Below are 22,471 nucleotides of genomic sequence, written 5' to 3' on the forward strand. Positions count from 1 at the left end.
AATCGACTGAAGAAATGAACAACGAAACAGCACAGCAAGTAAGTGAAAAAAATTGGTTTTGATTATGTTTTACTGGTAATTGGGACATACGTAAATGCCAACAAAATAACCTTTTGGTCAGTGTGGTGTGGTGTGTGTGTAACCTTTATTTAAGTCAGCAAGTCAGTTTAGAACAAATTATTATTTACAATGACGGCCTACCCGGGCCAAACCCGGACGACGCTGGGCCAATTGTGCGCAGCCCTATGGGACTCTCAATAACGGCCAGATGTGATACAGCCTGGATTCGAACTGGGGACTGTAGTGACGCCTTTTGCACTGAGATGCAGTGCCTTAGACCGCAGCGTCCGTGTGTGTGTGCGTGTTACCTATTTAACTGTACTAGAATTCTTAAAAGGCCGCTAAAATGTTAAATATCAGTATTGGTTTTTTTTGTAAGGAAAATATTTGATATAGGTATCGGCCAAAAATGTCATATCGATTCATCCCTAGTGTATACCCAATGATTCTTGAAGGATGTAACTTATAAAATGCCTCATGAGCTTATTTCCACTGTCATACCCCATTACAACCCAAAATAAAATAAAAATGTACTCCATTGTTTGTAAATGTAATTGTAAACTAACACCACAGTGTAAATACAGTTAAATATGAGTAATTACAATAAATCATAATCTCAGTCATTATTACACTGCAGTGTTTGACCCAGGCCTACATCATGCATTTTTAAGTTGAGGGTATCATGGGTTCATCTAGTAGGCTCATAAAATCATTGACTTTGAAAGAAAAGCATGATCCCACAGGAAATGTTTTAAATGCTCTGTAGTTGAGAAGATTAGCAGAATCCAGAAACCAAAGAAATTGAGATAATAAACGGGGGAAAAAATTTACATTCAATTAATTAATCATCTAAAATGATTTACCGCCCGTAAGGGCAGAGTGCCGCTAGTAACAAATGTATGTTGTTGCACAGTTTCTGTTCATGGTGAAGTGCTGGGGACACAAAACTGAGGCTTCCTCATCCATGTCCTCCCCTTCGTCAATGTGTCAGTTGTCCACTGTTACAGCCCTGGCACCAGTGGTTCCAAAAGTCCTTTTTTGTCTGACATCTGAAAACAGAAGTTAACTTGTGTTAAATGTGATTAACCAAGATAGCAGAATACACCTGTGCAAAACATATGGTTTGGTAGGTTAGGGGTACAACTCGCCTCAACTAGGAAGAAATGTCTATTAAGTAACCAAGAGATACAAAAACAGTTGTTTTTTTACAAAAACTGATGGCTTTGTAACAAATTTCAAACAACTGAAATGCATACCTCTTTGGTCCACAGGGGATGAAACAACAGATTGCAGGCTTGGGGACATACCTCTGACTTAACAGAATACAAATATTTCTTCCACAGTTCAGTGGAACTTGGATCATAAAACAAACAAAGAACTCCAACTGAATTATATCCATAAGAACAATAAGGATCGATAAAAGTTATTCCTGGGAGGGGGGAATCCTCATGTTTCGCCAAAATTAAAAAACAAAAATTATTGGGTTCAATGTGTCCATTATAATGCTGTGCCAGAGAAAATGTATTACGCTCAGGTATTCCTTCCACCAACAACAGTAGGCATAAGAGTAAATAGTAGGCTGAAGGAGCTCGCTCAGTTCTTCTCTTCCTATAAACTAATAATTATCCCCTTCAGTAGAAGTCTTGGTTGTTCATTAGAAGGGCATATCTTCTCAATGAAATTACACCTACATTAAAAAATAAATGTTTCCCCACGTCCCTCAACTTTAAGCCCTTAACTTGTATTCTGCCTTTGTAACTTCACTCAAACTGACTATTCTCAGCAGTGAATATCATGGTTTTGAAGTGTGAACCACCACAATATTATCATGTGCATTTGCACCAAATTATATTATTTTCATTTGACTCGAAGTGTTGAAATTGTAGCCTATCATTTAAACTGTACCGTGTTGGTCGGTAGTGAACTACATGTAATTCAACTAGTAATTTAACTGCATTTTCCAACTGGGTTGGAGGCGCGCTGTGTTAAGAAGCAGTGCGGCTTGGTTGGGTTGTGCTTCGGAGGACGCGTGGCTTTCGACCTTCGTCTCTTCCTATATTCCTCTTCCTATAGCCTATTTTCTGTTGCTCACTGTCCAGAAAAATATCAAAATTGGACTCGAAGATACTTAGGATCGCATATCTGTATACTCCACCTGCCTTTTTAGCACATTTGTGAACTTCATACATTACGCCATTTGTCAACACATGCGGGTCGTGTTTTTTCTTTTCAGTTGACTTTGATTTCAAATCCAGGTCAAATCCTATTTGCTTACAGAGAGGATAAGAGTTATTGTCATATTCTGTGGTAGATACTGAATTGCACTGATTTGACTCAATGCTAGTCCCTTCCCTGACCTCCAACTCAGCATTCACTTTCCTGATTTCCTCTTGTACTAGAACATTCTTTCTGGCTTCAACAGCAGGAGCAATCCGTGATTGATCTTGGTTTTCCAGTGCATTATGACTCAAGACTGTAGATGGCGGTTGCAATACAGAGGGTTGGGAATACAGAGTGAGAATGTAGGTACCTCCAACCCAAATGTCCCTCTCTCGCACGGGACATTTCTAGTCCCCAGCCCCATGGGCACCCCTACAATTAAGACATATCAATGCTTTCCCCAATGCTACACATTCCTTTGTCTCATGACCTTTGCACACTTCTCACACCTAAGAACCTCCCTCCTACACACTGCTGTCACATGCCCATAAGCTTGACACCTATAACAACGTAATGTATTCGGCAGAAAAGCTCGTACAGGACAACGTATATATCCTAACATCACTTTGTCGGGCAAAGACTCAACATTATTGGGTAGGATTTAGACATCCACTGTCTTTTGTCCACACTCCAGTCCAGTTGGCGGAGGTAATGCACCTTAAAGTTGGTTGCCAAGCGCCATATAAAATCACTGAAGAAGAAGAAGAAGGAAGTTGAGGCCGAAGGGAGTTCGCGCAAAATTAAACGATTTTCGTTGTCCTCTCGTCACATTTCTGGCTGTACAATGGATTGGAAGGGAGATAACGGCGTAAGTTTAACTTTACAGTGATTCTTGATTGAAGAGGAAGGGAATACTTGCTCTCTATTTAGAGCGGTGCTAAAATAGCCAGCATATCTAGCTAGATAACTAGTTAGCCTAAGGTTAGACGCTTCATGAACTGGCAGCAAGTTTGGGGAAATGCCATTGAGAAGAGGTAGCAGTCATGCACGCCAAGGCAGATAGGTAGCTAATAACTAAACTAGCACTGATCAGTAGGTATGTAATGTCAGATTACCAACAACATTTCAGACAACTGTCATCGTCTATGCAGCTGACGTTATTCAGTATAGCTACTGTAGCTAGGTTGGTTAGGTAGCTGTATGTGTGTGTCGTAGAACTGGGAAACTGTATTAGGTAGCTAACGTCCTAACAAAGCTGTAATTCACCTAGTTAACTAGCTGCCGAATAGGCATCAACTCACCACGTAGCTGGTAAAAACCTCTTAAGGTTCCGCCCCTTTTTTTCAATTTTCGCCTAAACTAACATACCCAAATCTAACTGCCTGTATCTCAGGCCCTGAAGCAAGGATATGCATATTCTTGGTACCATTTGAAAGGAAACACTTTAACGTTTGTGGAAATGTAGGCGAATATAACAGAATAGATCTGGTAAAAGATCATCCAAAGAAAAAAAAAACTGTTATTTTGTATTTTTTTTGTACCATCTTTGAAATGCAAGAAAAAGGCCATAATGTATTATTCCAGCCCAGGTGTAATTTAGGTTTTGGCCGCTAGATGGCAACAGTGTATGTACACTTTTTTGACTGATCCAATGAACCATTACATTTATGTTATGTTTTATTTCAAGACTGCCCAAATGTGCCTAATTTGTTTATTAATAACAACATGTTCAACATTGTGCGCACTCAAACAATAGCGTGGTATTCTTTCACTGTAATAGCTACTGTAAATTGGACAGTGCAGTTAGATTCACAAGAATTTAAGCTTTCTGCCAATATCAGATATGTCTATGTCCTGGGAAATGTTCTTGTTACTTACAACCTCATGCTAATTGCATTAGCCTACGTTAGCTTAACCGTCCTGTGGACGGGACACTGATCTCGAAGAAGTTTTAATATTTGTCCATAGGCTACCAGAGTGAGGACAGACATTTTTCGGAATAAACATGGTGAGTGAAAAACGTAATTAAATAGCCCACTCCCTACCTGGTATTTTATTATGCTGCTATACAACTTTTTATGCATTGTTTGTTGGCAACCTTGTTATTTGCGAAGTTTTTGTAACAAATTCCTGTTGGAACGTAACACAAATTATACCCAGCCATTGTAACTATTTTTCGAGTCACTAGGTCCGTCTCTCAAGTCGAGTCCCAGGAAGAATGGGTCGAGTCAAGGCCAAGTTGTCCATTAAAAAAACTACAAGTCTGTGTCATTATTGAAGCTACCACACAGCCCTTTTCATTATTTTGTCTACAACATATTTTGATTATGTAAGAATTATTTTTTACAAGAAATTCCAAATGCAAGTTTAATAAGTAAATTATTACAAAAATAAATTGCGTACCAAAATATCATGTTCCTGCCAGCCTAGTGTGTCGCACTCTGTAGGCTATAGCCTTGAAATAATTGCAATAGGCCAAAAATATAGCCTAAATAATTAATCTTCGTTCCTTCTTAGGCTATCTATCTGGTTCCTGACCTATTTAGTGTTTATATGCTGTCTAATACGACATATTATATTTGAAATGATGAGTGCTTCTTAGTCACTTTTTAAAGAAAAGTATAGTACAGTACACAGTAGAGCACATGAGTTGAGTAAATTAATGTACTATACTCTATTACTGAACTATACTGTGCTAAATTGTGCTGTACTTTGATGTCCAAACGTGGGAAAAATAAACATCTATAATTGGTTCAGATTTTGCTGGACCAACCTATTTGGTCTTGTTTGGGGGCAAAGCTCATTAACATAATTGCCAGTGTGTAGAATAATACCCACATATGCAAAGGAGGATATTGCATATTTATACCTTTTGTGTACCTATTTAGGATACATTACCATGAAGAGAATGACATTCATATCCATAATTATGCATTTCTGTGGAGTACAGATCAGGGATCCATGATTAAATTCTGTTATCGCAATTCCGTTACTGGGTATAAATCCACTTACTGTAGTTAACCAAAATAATAGATGTGTCATAGCTGGTGCCCCATTTCATTCTGCAAACATTGTTGAATCTTAATTCGGGGATTTAACTGAATTTTTGGAAAATGTGGACAGATAAAAAACTGAGGGAGATTTTACCGAAATTCTGTTAGCACAGTACTTGCATTAAATGGGTTTTTGTAAAATCTTCGGTGTATGTTGTTCAAAGTAGTCCTTGTACATGGAGTTTTTATGGTTTGTTAAACTTTGAAATCAATGTTTTTTGTTTGGCATACATTTGAGTCTCACCGCAATTCCATTACCACATAATTGCCTAAATGCCATAAATTGTCTGTCTTTTACTTAAATAATGGGGAGGAGCCAGAAAGATCAGGCTACTGGAATTCTTTGCAGTTTGGTTGTTTTCATAATTTTGTCCTTTTTTTTTTTTAATCACCTGCCCAATGGGTCAACCTCAGAGCAGGCTCAACTTGCATGACTGCTCAGTTCAATTGCCCGAGGCAGTAGGCCAACCCTTAATGTCAATCACTGCGTACCATCTATTTGCAAGTCAGGCAAACTCACCAAAATTGATCTATAGTTGATAATGTACCCATTCTCTCTTTTTGTGTATTTGACAGGTTCACAACCATGACAGTTGCCAAGGCCACGGGGGTCACTCGCATGGGCCTGCGGTGCATGGATTCGGGGGTCACGGCGCTGGTTTGGCGCACGGGTTCATGCCTGCTTTCCATGGCCAATTTGGCCCACGAGCTGACCAGATAGACCCCACTCAGCAGCCCAAGAAACGGTCGCATATGGATGACAGCAGCAGCTGGGACATTGTCAAAGCAACACAGTAAGATTCACCACTGTTGTGTCTCATATTAAACCCTATTAATGCCCACACAGTGCGATTATTCTGCTCCCAACCCCATAGCTCAGATCAAAAGTAGTGCACAATATGGGTAATATATTTTCATTTGAAATCATCCCTGGAGATCCACAAAGCAGTAGTGATCAGATTAGTAAGAATAACACTTTGCATTCGGGTCAAATGGCAATACTGAGGACTGAATAGCTTTCAGGGATTGCAAACTCGTCACTCTTTGGCGATATTCATCTACGTGAATCGTGTAGATCTGTAAAGAAAACTTTTGGGGGTGAGGTGACGCACGCAAACAGATCTTCTCCCTGTGTGATCACTACCTTCTCTGGAGACTGTCAGCATGCACTCCAGGCAACAAACTTGTTTCCTTACTGGGAATTTTGGAGTGCAACCTGTATTCAAAATTGTGCTGTAATTATAGTTGATAATGCAAATTATAGTTGCATGTATGTTTTCTACAGGCCAAATTATTACACACGGAAGTTATTAACGTTAGCTAGCTGATATTAGCTGACTTTAGCTAGCTAACTACGTTAGCATTTAAGTTGGCAAACTAACATTAACACTCGCTTGCCTCAGCTAACTACATTTTTCCTCAGCTTACGTCACGTCTGTGTGTAATAACCCACAGAACACATATATGCATTGGAGGAGGCGCAGGATTAACTTCAGGGTAAATCCATTTTTAATTCAATCACTTTTTGACAACATACCTTTTCTGATTTAAACAAAACTTTCCATACATGTTTGCCGATGGAAGAAGTGGTCAGAAAGTGACTTTTTAGACCTGAATGACAAAACATTCAGGAGATGAAGGTGCTCAGTTTATCCATTTTGCATACCATACCATGAGATATGTCTTCATCACTGGAAAAGACAGTTTGCTGTAATTTAAAAGATTCCAAACAGGATTGTCATTATTTTATAATAAATAAATGGGAGGGGATTATAACAGTTATGGCATTTATTAACCTTTTTAAGATAATTATTTTAAAAAATGAGTAAACATGTAGCTTAGACCCTACTTTACATCATCTGAGGGTTGTGTGTTGTGCCCGCTATCGTTTGAGACACATGCTCTTGAATACAGGGTGGGTGTCATTTCAATCATCAGCGGTTTCCATTAACTTGTGCAGTGCTCAAACACCGTTACTCATTTAGACAAATGACGCGTTAATAGTCGACAGCCTGTATGCCCTCCCATCAACAGTGCCTTCAGAAAGTATTCATACCCCTTGACTTTTTCCAAATTTTGTTGGGTTACAACCTGAATCTAAAATTGATTGCAGTGAGGTTTTTTTGTAACTGGCCTACACACAATCCCCCATAATTTCAAAGTGGAATGATGTTTTTAGAATAAAAAGGAAAAGCTGAAATGTCTTGATTCAATAAGTATTCAACCCCTTTGTTATGTCAAGCTTAAATAAGCACAGGAGTAAATATGTGCTTAACAAATTAAATACAAATGTATTAGTCACATGCGCTGAATACAACCAGTGTAGATCTTACTGTGAAATGCTTACTTACAAGCCCTTAACCAACAATGCAGTTGTAAGAAAAATAAGAGTTAAGAAAATATTTACGAAATAAACTAAAGTTTGAAACAAAAAAAAAACAAAACATGAGGCTATATACAGGGGGGTACTGGTACCGAGTCAATGTGTGGGGTTACTGGTTAGTAGGTAATATGTACATGTAAGTAAGGGGTAAAGTGACTATGAATAGATAATAAACAGCAAGTAGCAGCAGTGGAACAAAAATGCCATTTGATTAACTGTTCAGCAGTCTTATTGCTGGGGGGGTGAAACTTTTTGCTAGTCCTGTCTGGTCCAGCGACGGTGGGTTTGTGTCCATAGATGACATTGTTGCTGGTGATATCTGGTGAGGACCTGCCTTACAACAGGCCTACAAGCCCCCAGTCCAGCCTCTCTCTGCTTATTGCGGACAACCTGAGCACTGATGGAGGGATTGTGCGTTCCTGGTGTAACTCGGGCAGTTGTTGTTGCCATCCTGTACCTGTCCCGCAGGTGTGATGTTGGGATGTACCGATTTTGTGCAAGTGTTGTTACATGTGGTCTGCCACTGCGAGGACGATCAGCTGCCCGCCCTGTGTCCCTGTAGCGCTGTCTTAGGCGTCTCACAGTACGGACATTGCAATTTATTGCCCTGGCCACATCTGCAGTCCTCATGCCTCCTTGCAGCATGCCTAAGTCACATTCACGCAGATGAGCAGGGACCCTGGGCAATTTTTCTTTTGGTGTTTTTCAGAGTCAGTAGAAAGGCCTCTTTAGTGTCCTAAGTTTTCATAACTTTGACCTTAATTGCCTACCGTCTGTAAGCTGTTAGTGTCTTAATGATCGTTCCACAGGTGCATGTTCATTGTTTATGGTTCATTGAACAAGCATGGGAAACAGTGTTTAAACCCTTTACAATGAAGATCTGTGAAGTTATTTGGATTTTTACGAATGATCTTTGAAAGACAGGGTCCTGAAAAAGGGGCGTTTCTTTTTTTGCTGAGTTTACATATGAGATGGGTGACGTAATATTTACAAACGATTAAAGTGACTACGATACCGTAGAATAGTATAGAGTAATGCAAGATACGGAGACATTTATCAAAGTGGCTAGTGTTTCATTTCCTTAATGGCCAGTGATTCCTAATCTGTCTATAGGCAGCAGCCTCTGTTGTGCTGGAGATGGCTGTTTAACATTCAGTGGTGTAGTATAGAATACAATACAGTATATACATTTGAAATGGGTGATGCAATATGTAAACACAATTTAAAAGTGACAAAGATACCGTAGAATAGTGTGGTTTGTGGTTTATACATATGAGACGAGTAATGCTAGATACGCAACATTGTTAAAGTGGCCAGTGATCCCTAATCTATGTCTATAGGCAGCTGCCTCTGATGTGCTCGTGATGGCTGTTTAGTCAGGCAATGCATTCCGTGAAGAGTCGTTCATAATCTAGACCTTGTTTGAAATAAGAAATAATCGTACAGTAATCTGTGGCACTCAGTCATGTTGTCAACAAGGCAGCGTGATGCATAGTTCAGATAACATACATCACTTTTCCATAAAATATACACTACCATTCAAAGGTTTGGGGTCACTTAGAAATGTCCTTGTTTTTGAAAGAAAAGTCAAAAATGTTGTCTTTTAAAATAACATCAAATTGATCAGAAATACAGTGTAGACATTCATTTTCTAAATGGCTATTGTAGCTGATTTTTGATGTACGCATACGTAGATATTCCAGAGGCCCATTATCAGCAACCATCACTCATGTGTTCCAATGCCATGTTGTGTTAGCTAATCCAAGTTTATCATTTCAAAGGCTAATTGATTATTAGAAAACCCTTTTGGAATTGTTAGCACAGTTGAAAACTGTTGCAATAAAAATGGCCTTCGACTAGTTGAGTATCTGGAGCATCAGCATTTGTGGGTTCGATTTACAGTCTCAAAATGGCCAGAAACGAAGAACTGAAGGCTATTCCATGCGAGAAATTGCCAAGAAACTGAAGATCTGGTACAACGCTGTGTACTACTCCCTTCACAGAACAGTGCAAACTGGCTCTAACCAGAATAGAAAGAGTGGGAGGCCTCGGTGCACAACTGAGCAAGAGGACAAGTACATTAGTGTCTAGTTTGAGAAACGGATGCCTCACAAGTCTCAACTGGCAGCTTCATTAAATAGTACCCGCAAAACCCAAGTCTCAACGTCAACAGTTGAAGAGGTGACTCCGGGATGGTGGCCTTCTAGGCAGAGTTCCTCTGTCCAGTATCAGTGTTCTTTTGCCTATCTTAATCTTTGGTGAATGGCACGACAATGGGCCTCAGGATCTCGTCACAGTGATATCAGGATCTCAGGCCTCAGGATCCCATCGTCTGTGTATTCAAATTACCATTGATTTTTAAAATGCAATTGAGTTTGTTGTCCGTAGCTTATGCCTGCCCATAACATAACCTGTGGTGGAAATTCTAACCAAGCGACAGAGACTTTATTTCTTCAAACAATCATTCTTTAATATCGTTTTAATTATTGCAATAATGAAGCTGGTCAATGACCACGCTTAAGTGTTCGCTGAGAGCAGAACTGAGCCACAGTATCTTTATAGTTAAGACACATCCTCCTGAATACGTGACAAACTGCAGATGTCTGAAATGGGTCAAAAGGTTAGGATTTGTATGTGAGAAAGGAGTATTCACCCAGCTAGATAGCGTTTACTGTGAAGACTCTTCCAATTGTGTAGAAACCAGGGTTTGGCCCCTAAGACGAGGTTCTTCCCATCAGCCGTCCACACCAGAGACATCTCCCTGGTACGTCACAGTATACAAACACCAACTCATTCTATGGAATGCAGGTTTTATCACCAAGTCATCATAAATCAATTGCCAGTGCCAAGCCCCAGAGGCCCAACTCAGTCCCACAGACACAGATGAGACAGTACTGAGAAACCTTATTCGATGCACGATTTTCTACCATAAACCCACTCTGTTCACAACATTGACATCAGCAAACCGCTCGCCCACAAGATGCCATACACGTGGTTGCTGGTTGTGAGGCCGGTTGGACGTACTACCAAATTCTCTAAAATGTCATTGGCGGCGGCTTATGGTAGAGTAATTAACATTAAATTATCTGGCAACAGCTCTGGTGAACATTCCTGCAGGCAGCATCCCAATTGCACACTCCCTCATAACTTTGTTGTGTGATAAAACTGAACATTTTAGAGTGGCCTTTTGTCCCCAGCACAAGGTGCACCTGTATAATAATTACACTATTTAATCAGCTTCTTGATATGCCACACCTGTAAGGTGAATGGATTATCTAGGCAAAGGAGAAATTCTCACTAACAGGGATGTAAACACATTTGTGCATAAGTTATTTGTGCGTGTATGGAACATTCTGGGATCTTTTATTTCAACGCCTGAAACGTGAGACTAACACTTTACATGGTGCAATTATCTTTTTGTTCAGTATAGTTTAGATTTTTTTTTAACTATCACTTTTGCATGTGAAAACACAGAATACTAGTGCTTAACCTACATCACTTTTGTTTTAAACCGACTTTGCCGTTGGCCAGAATAGGGCACCCGGCTCATGGCAGGCTGCTCTGTCCCGAAACAAATGCAGTCACTTTTCACTCGGTGCAAACTACGCCAGCCCGGGCCGGCTTAATCGAATCCCTTCCTTGATACCAACATATAATGGTGTTTCTCATATCAAAATGAATGACTGAGCACAGAATGCAACCCTATGCGTTCTACAAATAGAATATCAAACCGAGTTCAGAGTGATGTCATTCAGAATGAGTTCTCCATAAATTATCACGTGTGACAGCTGTTCGAGCAGCCAGATTCATCCCTTAACCACACTGGCTACTCAGCTGCTTTTCTCCATCTGTTGTTTCTGCTCAGAGTGATGGGGTTTCTTCTTTTGTTGTTTAATTATTGGAGCGGTTGCGCGAAGTGGATACTTTTTATTTTGTTTGTAAGACCAAACGGGCCAGTCTGACTTTGCTGTCAAAGAGGAAAAACGGAGCACCGTGACAGTCGTGCTTGAGCTTTTACATCACTTGAAACTGTGAGTTTCTAGCCCAAACCACTCAAAAGCTATGCTCTATATTACCGGAGCTACTGTACCTTCTTCCCTTTCTACGCGAGTTGGTGCACATTTTATATAATTTTATAAACCATGTTGCGGGCCGTTTTAAACTACTAGCGAGCCGCGAATTTCTGGTTTGATAACACACGATTTTCTTTAGTCATGTTACCATGGCTATGCACAAATTTGGATGGCACAGGAAAAACGGAAAATTGATAGATAGCTTACTCAGGGATGCATATGCCTTATCAATGTAATTCTAAGCTAAATCGGAATCAAATCTATCAATATTTCTGGTGTTCCTTAAATTCTGTTTGGTGCCTACATTTTTGTCATACTGGTCCCCCATGGGGGTCCCCCATGGGAATCGAACCCACAACCCTGGTGTTGCAAGCACCATGCTCTACAAACTGAGCCGCACGGGACCACGTGTTCGGTTTTGTTCCTGTGAAAATCCTGCATCCTTCCGGGCAACTTCTCTCTCAAACTCAACATCTCTGTTCTCCAACCAGACCATGTAACCATGTAGTCATGCATGCTAATAACTAGCATAACTTTTCTGACCAAATGCAGAAAAGCCATGGCATCAATTTATGAACATGACTAAATACTTACCCCTAGTGTCAGTACATAGATATGACATGACAGAATCTTGTAGCTTACCACTAGTTGGAAAAATGGTAACCTCATTTAGTGTACCAGATTTTCCTTTTGATTCATGCTTATATTCCAGTACACCTTCCAGAATATTTTACGAGAGATAGATAGATGGATAGAAAGATGTATTCTATGTGCGAGTGGATCGATTTTCAATATCTTTTCCCCCGTGCTTGGATTCTAGGTTTGGTATCCTGGACCGATGTAAGGAACTGGTGGAGGCCGGTTACGATGTGAGGCAGCCTGACAAGGAGAATGTCTCCCTCTTACACTGGGCAGCCATTAACAACCGCGCAGAGGTGGTCAAGTAAGGACTCTACATCAAACACGTGTCTGATTAGGAATTTAGATTTAGATTTTGAATGTCCAGTTTTTTCTTACAAACAACAATCCAACGTCATTCCCAAAGAGGAGCCCATGCTAAGCGGAAGATTCCTGTGCAAAGACATTGGTAGGTGTATTTTTAATATGTCCGTTCAATGCTCTTTCATAGGTATTATATAACCAAAGGGGCCGTCATAGACCAGCTAGGTGGTGACCTGAACTCCACACCCCTGCATTGGGCCATAAGGTAATTGATTTGTTGGTAGGCAAGGTCACCCCTCTATTCACCCTTACAGTTTCGGTCAAATATATTGGCACCCTTACGTGATTTACTATTTCTTCTCAGATACGTTTTAAATGGAAAACTTGCGTTGTTCACAAGTGTATTTGTTTGATTCACTTCAAACTCAAAAATGGCCTGGACTAAATTATTCAAATGAATTTGGTTGGAGGCAAGTTCTCATTTACTGTGTAATAGAGCCAAATAGGGAAATGGTTCCAATAATTTTTTTCATAGGGGATTTTTAGAAAAGCTTAAAATAAGGGCTTACCCTGGCGTGACGTTTTGATAACCGTGTGAATCTCTCTCGGACAAGGGGACTTTTATAAATGTATTTGCCTCTATTTACTCTCAGATTTAAAAATGCTAATTAGCATCAAAGTAGACATCATGCAAGACTACAAATCCCTGCAAGCTCCTGCACGTCATCTCTAGCTGACACCTTTGCAAACGGGTATTGTCAATTTAAAACTTGCACAAGACTGTTCACAGAATTGTCCATTTATTCATTACTACATTTAGCTAACATTAGATTGTTAATCCAGAGATTCTTACCTTTGCCTCGATTCGGCAGTCTCGTCCAGATCATTGCATTTATAGTCCTTTATGATAGCCACATTAGCAACTAATTAGCGTTTCATTTTGGGGGGGGGGGGGGTAAAATACAGGTGAATATATTGATTAGTCACCTTGTCCTAGAGAGATTTACATGGTTATCAAAACGTCATGCCAGGGTAAATCTACACGAAACACAACCCTTTAAGTGTTTCTAAAATCCCCTACGGGAAAAATGAATGTTGGAAAAAAGATTGGAACCATTTCCCTGTTTGACTCCAAGGTTTTATGGGTATTGTGACTCATACCGTGGTGCTTTATTTATCTCATGGTAAGTTGCAGGTGCTTACAGGGTAAAAAAACAGAACATTCTGCTCCATTGAAAAAGTGTAAGGGTGCCAATATATTTCACCGGATCTGTACCTACATAGCGCTAAGAAGGTTCTCAATCAGAGATATGAATTGTGTTATGGGGTACATATAAATATGGTTTGGTGATTTATGTTTGGTTGTCTGTGGACAGGCAAGGCCACCTCTCCATGGTGATCCAGCTGCTGCGGTACGGAGCCGACCCATCTATGGCCGACGGGGAGGGCTACCGCAGCCTGCATCTGGCAATCCTCTTCCAACACATGCCCATAGCAGCCTACCTCATGGCCAAGGGACAGGTGAGACTCTTTCTCTCTTGCTCTCTTTTTCTCTCTCAGCCACACTCATTCTTGTGCTTTCTCATCCTTACTTTCTCTTTTATTCTCCCTTCAGTCTAACAAGTGTTTATTTTTATTTTGTTCTGTTGTAGGAAGTTGACCTTCCTGACTCAAATGGGCAGACACCCCTGATGTTGGCAGCACAGAAAATCATTGGGTACGTTTCCCTGCAACCCAATGATTATTTGTTTCTTTTCCATGTATTCTTACAATAACATATGTCCTCAATAACTGGCCTATTAGGCTCTTTTGGTAATGTACTACTAAGAAAGGTCATGGTTAGGGTGGGGCGATCTGAAATCGATAAACAACTAATTGAATGCAGGCCCGAGCCCACTAACTTCCTGATGAAATGCAATGCGTCGGTGAGTGCGGTGGACAAAGTGAACAGGAACTCTCCGCTGCACTGTGCCGTGCTGGCGGGAAACGTAGACGCCGCCCACATCCTGCTGGAGGCCGGGGCTAGCGTGGATGCCGAGAACGCCAACGTGAGAACCTGATCACACACACACACACACACTAATTAATCCTATCGTAAATGTGAGCTCCTGGAGGACACTATGGCTGCCATATAGCGATGGGTTGTCTTCACACACAGTTACACACCTCGGGTTGGGGGGGGGGTTATCAATTCATAGACTAAATCGATGCATGCGTCATACTCAGGATGTTACTAACATATAAGGCTCTGAGATGCATGTGTTGGCCTATTTGAAAGATGGACATGTGCATATTTATTTGCTATAGTAAATCAAATCAAATTTTATTGGTCACATATACATGGTTAGCAGATGTTAATGTGGGTGTTGCGAAATGCTTGTGTTTCTAGTTCCGACAATGCGGTAATATCTAACAAGTAATCTAACAAATTCACAACAACTACCTTATACACACAAATGTAAAGGGATGAATATGTACATATAAAAAATATGGATGAGCGGTGACTGTAGTGTGTGAGGTTAACTAAGGATTGTGAGTGTGATGATGGGACTGTGTTGTGTTTGTCTTCTCAGGGTCACACTCCCATAGACCTGGCCCATCAGGTGCACAGCCCTCTGCTCATCCACATGCTCAACCACATCAAGCAGGAGAGGATACGCTCCAGCTCCCGCTGCCTGCGCCTAGTTAACCGATACAGGGTATGGACACCACAAACACATTTTTCCTCTGCCTATGTTACTTCAACACACAGGGTGTGGGGCACTACACTTTCATATACTCAACAAATGTCTGTGAGAGATGTTAACCCATTTTTCCAGCATAAGTGAGAACAATAATTAACCTCTGCTTAAAATAGAGATCCCAACACTGCAGTTTTCCTCGCATTGTGGTTGAAATGAATATTAGTATTTCTCTTTTTAAAGATTATTTACGTGATTATTTCTCTCTGCCCTTGTCTCTCTTTAGGTGTGTCTTCAGTTTATGTTCAGCGTTGCTGTGCTGGGCAGTTTGGGAGCGATAGCTGACTTGAGCTCAGAATCCTGGCTGCTAAAAGGGGTTCTGCTGGCCTGTGTGATGGCTGTGGTCAACCTGGCCCAACGGTGAGAACGCACATTGGCCGCCCGTGGTCAATCCAGTAGACGAGAGCACACGCCATCACAGCGGTTAGGGTTGATCAGCTGTTATGAGTGTTCTTCAACTGCTAGTTAACTGCGACGCATTGAGAGACCCGCGGTGCACCCCATGTCTAGAGCTCTGTTGGTATTACTAGGGACCTCCCGCAAAATGGCGCTCTAATCCTGACTAGTAGCCTGCTTTTATTCATACTGTCCGCGCTTGGTTCCGTCAAATCTCCCCGGGCAATCGTTTGCTGACACGGCTGCTCATTAAGTAGAAAATGTACTCTCTAGGAGCATTTATGGCTCAACTCATTTTTCATTTTCACACAAGACTTCTGTGAGTTGAAACGCTGTTATAACGTATACAATAAGTGTGTGTGTGCGCACTTACAGGCAGTTGGCGAGCCAGGCCCTGCAGTCGCTGGTTCCTGCTACAGCTCTCATGGCGTCAGTCTTCTGGATGCTGGTCACCTGGTGCCTGTGGTTCCTGCCTGATATCCTTTAACACAGGGCCTCTACTGACACTCGCACTCCAACCCAGCACAGCACTCTACATTCTGTATTTGCCCAGCATCTAACACTCTACTGAATCAACACTTAAACAGCTCCCCTGTCATTGACTGTCCTAGTCCATCTCGGTCTAGTTCAATCCAGCCCATTCTAGTGCAGCCTAACCAAGTCCGTCTCTATTAAGGAGAACCGGAGCTCCTTCCTCCTTGCATATTTGATCATATGGCAGGTAGGCGGGGTACAGTGTATACAGGGGAGACAGCACGAAAGTATAGGGTTCGGGTGGTATTTTCTACCCATGCCGCTCTGGACAATATGTGCTTGAGAGGCTGCAGCATTCGCTGCGCTGCGCTTTTGCGCCAAGTACATCTCGGTCCAGTATCATGGTTTAAGTGTTAAAGTAGTTAATGCAATATACTGTGTTTCATACCCATAAAATTCAAATCTGGACCTGTCCGTTGTGTTTTTTTCGTTCATCCCCTCTAATCAGGGACTTATTTAGTCCTGGGACACTAGGTGGGTGCAATTGAATTATCAGGTAGAACATGACTTCCAGGGTAGGTTGGAATACACCTACTGTATTTGGTGTGACGTTATGTCCTTAACCCATCTCCATACATGGTCCCAGTGCCACGGTACAGGTGTTGTTCACTTTCAACGCCACAGCTCTGCTCTACTACTACCTCCGCTCCTGTAGGACTGACCCCGGCATCGTCAAGGCAACTGAGGAAGAGAAAAAGATGGTAAGGAGCAGGACATCGGGAGAGGCGTTGTTCCATCACTGTTGTTTTTGTTTTTTAAAGACAGCTAGAAAAACATTATGGACAGGTCACATTTACCCTGGTCAGGCTCGAGGGGTAGTTGGCATGTGACATGGCTGCCAATCTACTTCAATGACATGAATGTGATTTGATCTGGTTGGTCTTCTGTGTCTCCAACAGAATGTGGTGTTGCTGGCAGAGGCGGGCTGCTTGGACCCCAGGATCTTCTGCACTTCCTGTATGGTAAGCCACAAGGACCAAAGTAGACCGGTCACATTCCAACACGTTTACTCAAACCATAGCCATTAGCGGGATACTGAAGACTTCCAATTAACAAATATGTTTGCTCAAGCTTTCACATGTTAGGAAATGTGGTTATATGAAGAAATGCTGATTGGTTGTTTTTCGGTTATGCAGATGAAGAAGCCAATGAGGGCCAATCACTGCTTCTCCTGTGACGCCTGCGTGGCAAAACAGGATCATCACTCCATCTGGATCAATGGCTGCATAGGTAACTAAAACCACAGAGCTTATATATTTGTTTACCGTATATTATAGATATAGTTTGTAGGATAATCTACACTAAGCCTCAATACGCACTAATAGGTTTGTGTAGTGGAATACAATCATTGTAGTGGCAGTCAACTAGTATTTGAACACTTGGAAATACAGTATTCTTCTAAGATTAGCTGACTCGGATACACAGCCAGCATTAGCCACTTTGTCGGCACCAGTGTTTTACGTTTTAATGACAAAGTTTCGGTCTTCTTTCTCCCACCCATCCTTACTTTCTTCAGGTGCCAGGAATCACCACTTCTTTGTTCTCTTCCTGTTCTCTCTCTGCCTGATGGGAGCGTGGATGTTCTACGGATGTCTCGTGTGTGAGTGACAGTCTCAATTAGTCACATAGACAATAGTACTTTATTGCACTTTATTTGTGTACATTCTTAAGTAAATGCATTATCTTGTTGCCTGACATTCTCGTGTGTGTCGCCAGACTGGTCAAAGCACTGTCCGCTGCACTACCAGGAGGAGGGTGTGTGGGGTGTTATCTCTGCCCTGGTGGGCTGTTCTTCCTGGGTACTGGGCATCTTCTGTCTAGCTTTCTTCCATACCGCCTGGGCTTCCATACTACTGGTCATACAGCTCTACCAGGTAACTAACTGTGTGTGTGTTTTTAGAGGTCGACCGATTTTATGATTTTTCAACGCCGATAGCGATTATTGGAGGACCAAAAAATGCCGATATCGATTAATCAACCAATTTTCTTTAAATATATGTAATAATGACAATTACAACAATACTGAATGAACACTTTTATTTGAACTTAATAAATACATAAATAAAATCTATTTAGTCTGAAATAAATAATGAAACATGTTCAATTTGGTTTAAATAATGCAAAAACACAGTGTTGGAGAAGAAAGTAAAAGTGCAATATGTGCCATGTAAAAAAGCTAACGTTTAAGTTCCTTGCTCAGAACATGAGAACATATGAAAGCTGGTGGTTCCTTTTAACATGAGTCTTCAATATTCCCAGTTAATAAGTTTTAGGTTGTAGTTATTATAGGACTATTTCTCTCTCTACCATTTGTATTTCATATACCTTTGACTATTGGATGTTCTTATAAACACTATAGTATTGCCAGCCTAATCTCGGGAGTTGATAGGCTTGAAGTCATGAACAGCGCTGTGCTTCAAGCAGTGCTAAGAGCTGCTCGCAAACTCAGGAAATTGCTGTTTGAATGAATACTTACGAGTATTCTGCTGCCTACCACCACTCAGTCAGACTGCTCTATCAAATATCAAATCATAGACTTAATTATGATATAATATAAACACAGAAATACGAGCCTTATGTCATTAATATGGTCAAATCTGGAAACTATCATTTCGAAAACAAAACGTTTATTTTTTTAGTGAAATATGGAACCGTTCCGTATTTTATCGAACGGGCGGCATCCTAAGTCTAAATATTGCTGTTACATTGCACAACATTCAATGTTATGTCATAATTATGTAAAATTCTGGCAAATTAATTATGGTCTTTGTTAGGAAGAAATGGTCTTCACACAGTTTGCAACGAGCCAGGCTGCCCAAACTGCTGCATATACCCTGACTCTGTGTAACGGATGTGAAATGGCTAGCTAGTTAGCTGTGGTGCGCGCTAATAGCCTTTCAATCGGTTACGTCACTTGCTCTGAGACCTTGAAGTAGGGTTTCCCCTTGCTCTGCAAGGGCCGCGGCCTTTGTGGAGCGATGGGTAACGATGCTTCGTGGGCGACCGTTGTTGATGTGTGCAGAGGGTCCCTGGTTCGCGCCCGGTTCGGGGCGAGGGGACGGTCTAAAGTTATACTGTTACATCTGCTTGCACAGAATGCAAGAGAAGTGACACAATTTCCCTAGTTAATATTGCCTGCTAACATGAATTTCTTTTAACTAAATATGCAGGTTTTAAAAAATATACTTGTGTATTGATTTTAAGAAAGGCATTGATGTTTATGGTTAGGTACATTGGTGCAATAATTGTGCTTTTTTTCGCGAATGGACTTTTGTTAAATCATCACCCGTTTGGCGAAGATGAAGTAGGCAGTGATTCGATGATAAATGAACCGGCACCGCATTGAATATATGCAACGCAGGACAAGCTAGTTAAACTAGGAAAATTCTCAACCATGTGTAGTTAACTAGTGATTATGTTAAGATTGATTGTTTTTTATAAGATAAGTTTAATGCTAGCTAGCGCCTTACCTTGGCTCCTTGTATGTAGTAGCTATATGATGCTACAATAAAACCTCCACTCCTACAACTGTAAGCATGTTGTATTTGAATAACGTCTTGAACCGCTGTTGTCTCAGAGCTGTTAAAGAACTAATGCATTACTATGTGCACTCGCGCTACATACACTATTTGATTTTTCTCGTTTTGCTCGAGCTGCCATTGTTTTCGCTGTGTATTTCTTTTCATTTGCTCAGAATCAAACGCTGCGTGTATTATTCATGATTGATGTGTTGAAGCCGTCTTGCTGCTGCGCCTTCCCCAGGGCCAGTCCCCCCTGCTGGGGCCTCACTCACACTGAGATGTCTCTCACTGCCTTAATGATGCCGGGCTGGGAGGAGAGCTGGACTGCTATTTGCTTTTGTCTTTTTTTAGGAAATATTTAAACTGATGCATTATTTATCGTTGTTTTATCATAATTTTTTTACGGCAAGGACTTGTAAGCCGAAGTGACAATTTGGAGGCAAAGTGGCATTTCTATTTTACTTAGACGTGTGTCTGTCTGAATAGATTGCGTTCTACGGCCTGACCACCGCAGAGAGGGCAAACCTGATGCTTCGTCAGAGGAAACTCCCACAATCCATCTCCCTCAGACAGAACCCTTACAAGTAAGTGGTCTTCATCAGGCTAACCTGCCGGTTCCGTTTACTTGGTGACAAAAGCAATAAGCAGTGTTCCCTCACACTATTTAGGATTGTAGCCCAGTGCTTCCCTTTCACTTTCTCCATTCTTCTCTTTTCTCTCCCTCCCTAGTTTGGGTGTGGTGCGTAACCTGGTGTCGTTCTTCCAGCTGCGTTGCTGTGGGCTGTTCAAGCCCGCCATGGTCGACTGGACCCAGCAGTACCCACCCGGCCGAGACCACATGATGTTCGGCCACCCCGACATCGTCTGACCCCTTGGGGTCAGAGGGCAGCTAGGGCTGGGTCCACGGTTGTTCTGGACCAAATGGATTAAGCTTGTTTATTTTTTAATCTTTTGTATATTTTGGACAGCCTGTGAAGAAACACCACTACAAAGGGAAATAGCATGGAGGAAGTTGTACTGATTTTTTTTTTTTTATGCGTTTGCTTTTTGTACAGACTGCTGCTGCTTTACGTTGGTATATATTAATGAGGGGGGAAAAAAGGAACATTTGAAATATAATTTGTGTGAAGTCAAATTAGCCTTAATATGGCTTAAATTGTATATTAAGTTAGTCAGTGTTTTTATGAATATAAATATAGTTATATTTTGATCAATGTGTTTTTTATGAAGAATGATCTTTTAAAATGTCTGTTTTACAGTGTTCGCAAGAGGCTGTGAGTGTTTTTAGATTGAAGGACCAACACCGTAGACAGTTTAAGCAAAGCATTGCTTTGTCAGTCACTGAACTCTTTTTATTGGAGCATGCAGTGCATACAGTTTCTCTAGAGCAGTTTTTCTAATACTGGTACTGTACCTCCTAAGTATGCTCATTTTCTATCCAGCCTTTCTCGACAGTGGACACACACCATTGCTGTTTCCGATTCCCTCTCCCAGAGGTGTGCGCTCGTTCACTCCCCCTTGTGGATTTAGAAGGAATGAACAGGTGGAAGAAATATGGTGGGCAGTGTACTGTTGGCAGCTGTTACACAAATTGAGTGCTTTTACATCCATTAAGGGTGAACTAGTGCCCACTATTGAGAGAAGGCAAGGAATCGGAACTCGACCCATATCGCAACAATCCAATGTCCAACCACCATCCTACGAACTATGCTCTTCTCTTTCAGCCTTAACGCAACCGTCTTGAGATTTCCAGTCATTTCGATTAATGACCAACTGTCTTATGTTATCGTAACCAAAACGAGAGACCTATTATTCCATTAGTTATGTTTTTGTTATCATATTAGGACTTTGTATGCTAACGTATAGCTTCAAGTCATGCTAAGAAAAATGTTCTCGTGGAATACCATTCCTACGGATAGAAATCAAGTGATATTTCCGTGTGAAAATGTCACCGGATGCATTTGATTCACTGTTTACATTTTGTGTTGAAGGTCACACTGATGGTGTGCACGTCTGACAGGGTGTGGCTTTGATGAGACTGGACAGTTTTATTATGTTTGACCTGAAATGTCATGCGATGGACATTAGCATCCAAGCTATGTTGCTTTTTTCCCTCCTTGTTTTCTGCATAACCACATGAAGTAATGTGCCATTGTAACTCGCTGCACTGGATATTAGAATAAAGCATTGCAAGTTGGTTTTTATTATGGCGTCAGAAAGCCTTTTGAGTTCGATACTGTATGTGAGCTTTGATTTATGTCCCCACGACTGCTTATGGAGAGATGTGGTATCTTCGTGTTCCAATCGATCTTCCATAGCCATGTGAAGACATGCTAAGTAAAACTGTAATGATCCTCTTATATACCTCTTTTTTTATAATTAATATGTTGGTATTCATTTTCATATTTGAGTATGCCTGTACTAAGTCAGGCTCCCAATTTTACTTATGTTATCCACACCACAGGAGACAGTTTTAATGAAACAAATGATGCATTCCAAGACCTCTTTAATTGAAGCCAAAGAAAGACGCCAGTCAAGACATCATTCCTTTACTTCACACCATCTCATTGCAGGTAAACGTTTTTTTTAAATCCATGTACACACACCC

General features: G+C 41.1%; 1 protein-coding gene across 2 annotated transcripts; it reads left to right on the forward strand.

Moving 5' to 3' along the window:
- Positions 1-2,958: 2,958 nt before the first annotated feature.
- LOC139576279 (putative palmitoyltransferase ZDHHC13) lies at positions 2,959-22,067 on the forward strand. Of its 2 annotated transcripts, none has more exons than XM_071402188.1 (17): positions 2,959-3,088; positions 5,850-6,067; positions 12,550-12,672; positions 12,859-12,936; positions 14,048-14,192; positions 14,324-14,388; positions 14,557-14,719; positions 15,245-15,370; positions 15,639-15,772; positions 16,184-16,284; positions 16,919-17,043; positions 17,242-17,304; positions 17,479-17,572; positions 17,859-17,942; positions 18,059-18,216; positions 20,350-20,447; positions 20,593-22,067. In XM_071402188.1, the coding sequence occupies exons 1-17, from the start codon at positions 3,065-3,067 to the stop codon at positions 20,729-20,731; spliced, it is 1,938 nt and encodes a 645-aa protein (XP_071258289.1). In that variant the 5' UTR covers positions 2,959-3,064; the 3' UTR covers positions 20,732-22,067. The 2 variants fall into 2 exon arrangements, with proteins under 2 accessions (XP_071258289.1, XP_071258288.1); XM_071402187.1 differs by lacking the exon at positions 2,959-3,088 and adding an exon at positions 4,211-4,228.
- The last annotated feature ends 404 nt before the right edge of the window (positions 22,068-22,471 follow it).

Source organism: Salvelinus alpinus, chromosome 5 (genome assembly GCF_045679555.1).
Source record: "Salvelinus alpinus chromosome 5, SLU_Salpinus.1, whole genome shotgun sequence".
Classification (NCBI taxonomy): Eukaryota; Metazoa; Chordata; class Actinopteri; order Salmoniformes; family Salmonidae; genus Salvelinus; species Salvelinus alpinus.

Coding starts and splice junctions, on each gene's coding strand:
- LOC139576279 (XM_071402188.1), top strand. CDS start 3,065: ATGGATTGGAAGGGAGATAACGGC. Junction 3,089..5,849: donor ATTGGAAGGGAGATAACGGC/GTAAGTTTAACT, acceptor TGTATTTGACAG/GTTCACAACCATGACAGTTG. Junction 12,673..12,858: donor AACCGCGCAGAGGTGGTCAA/GTAAGGACTCTA, acceptor GCTCTTTCATAG/GTATTATATAACCAAAGGGG.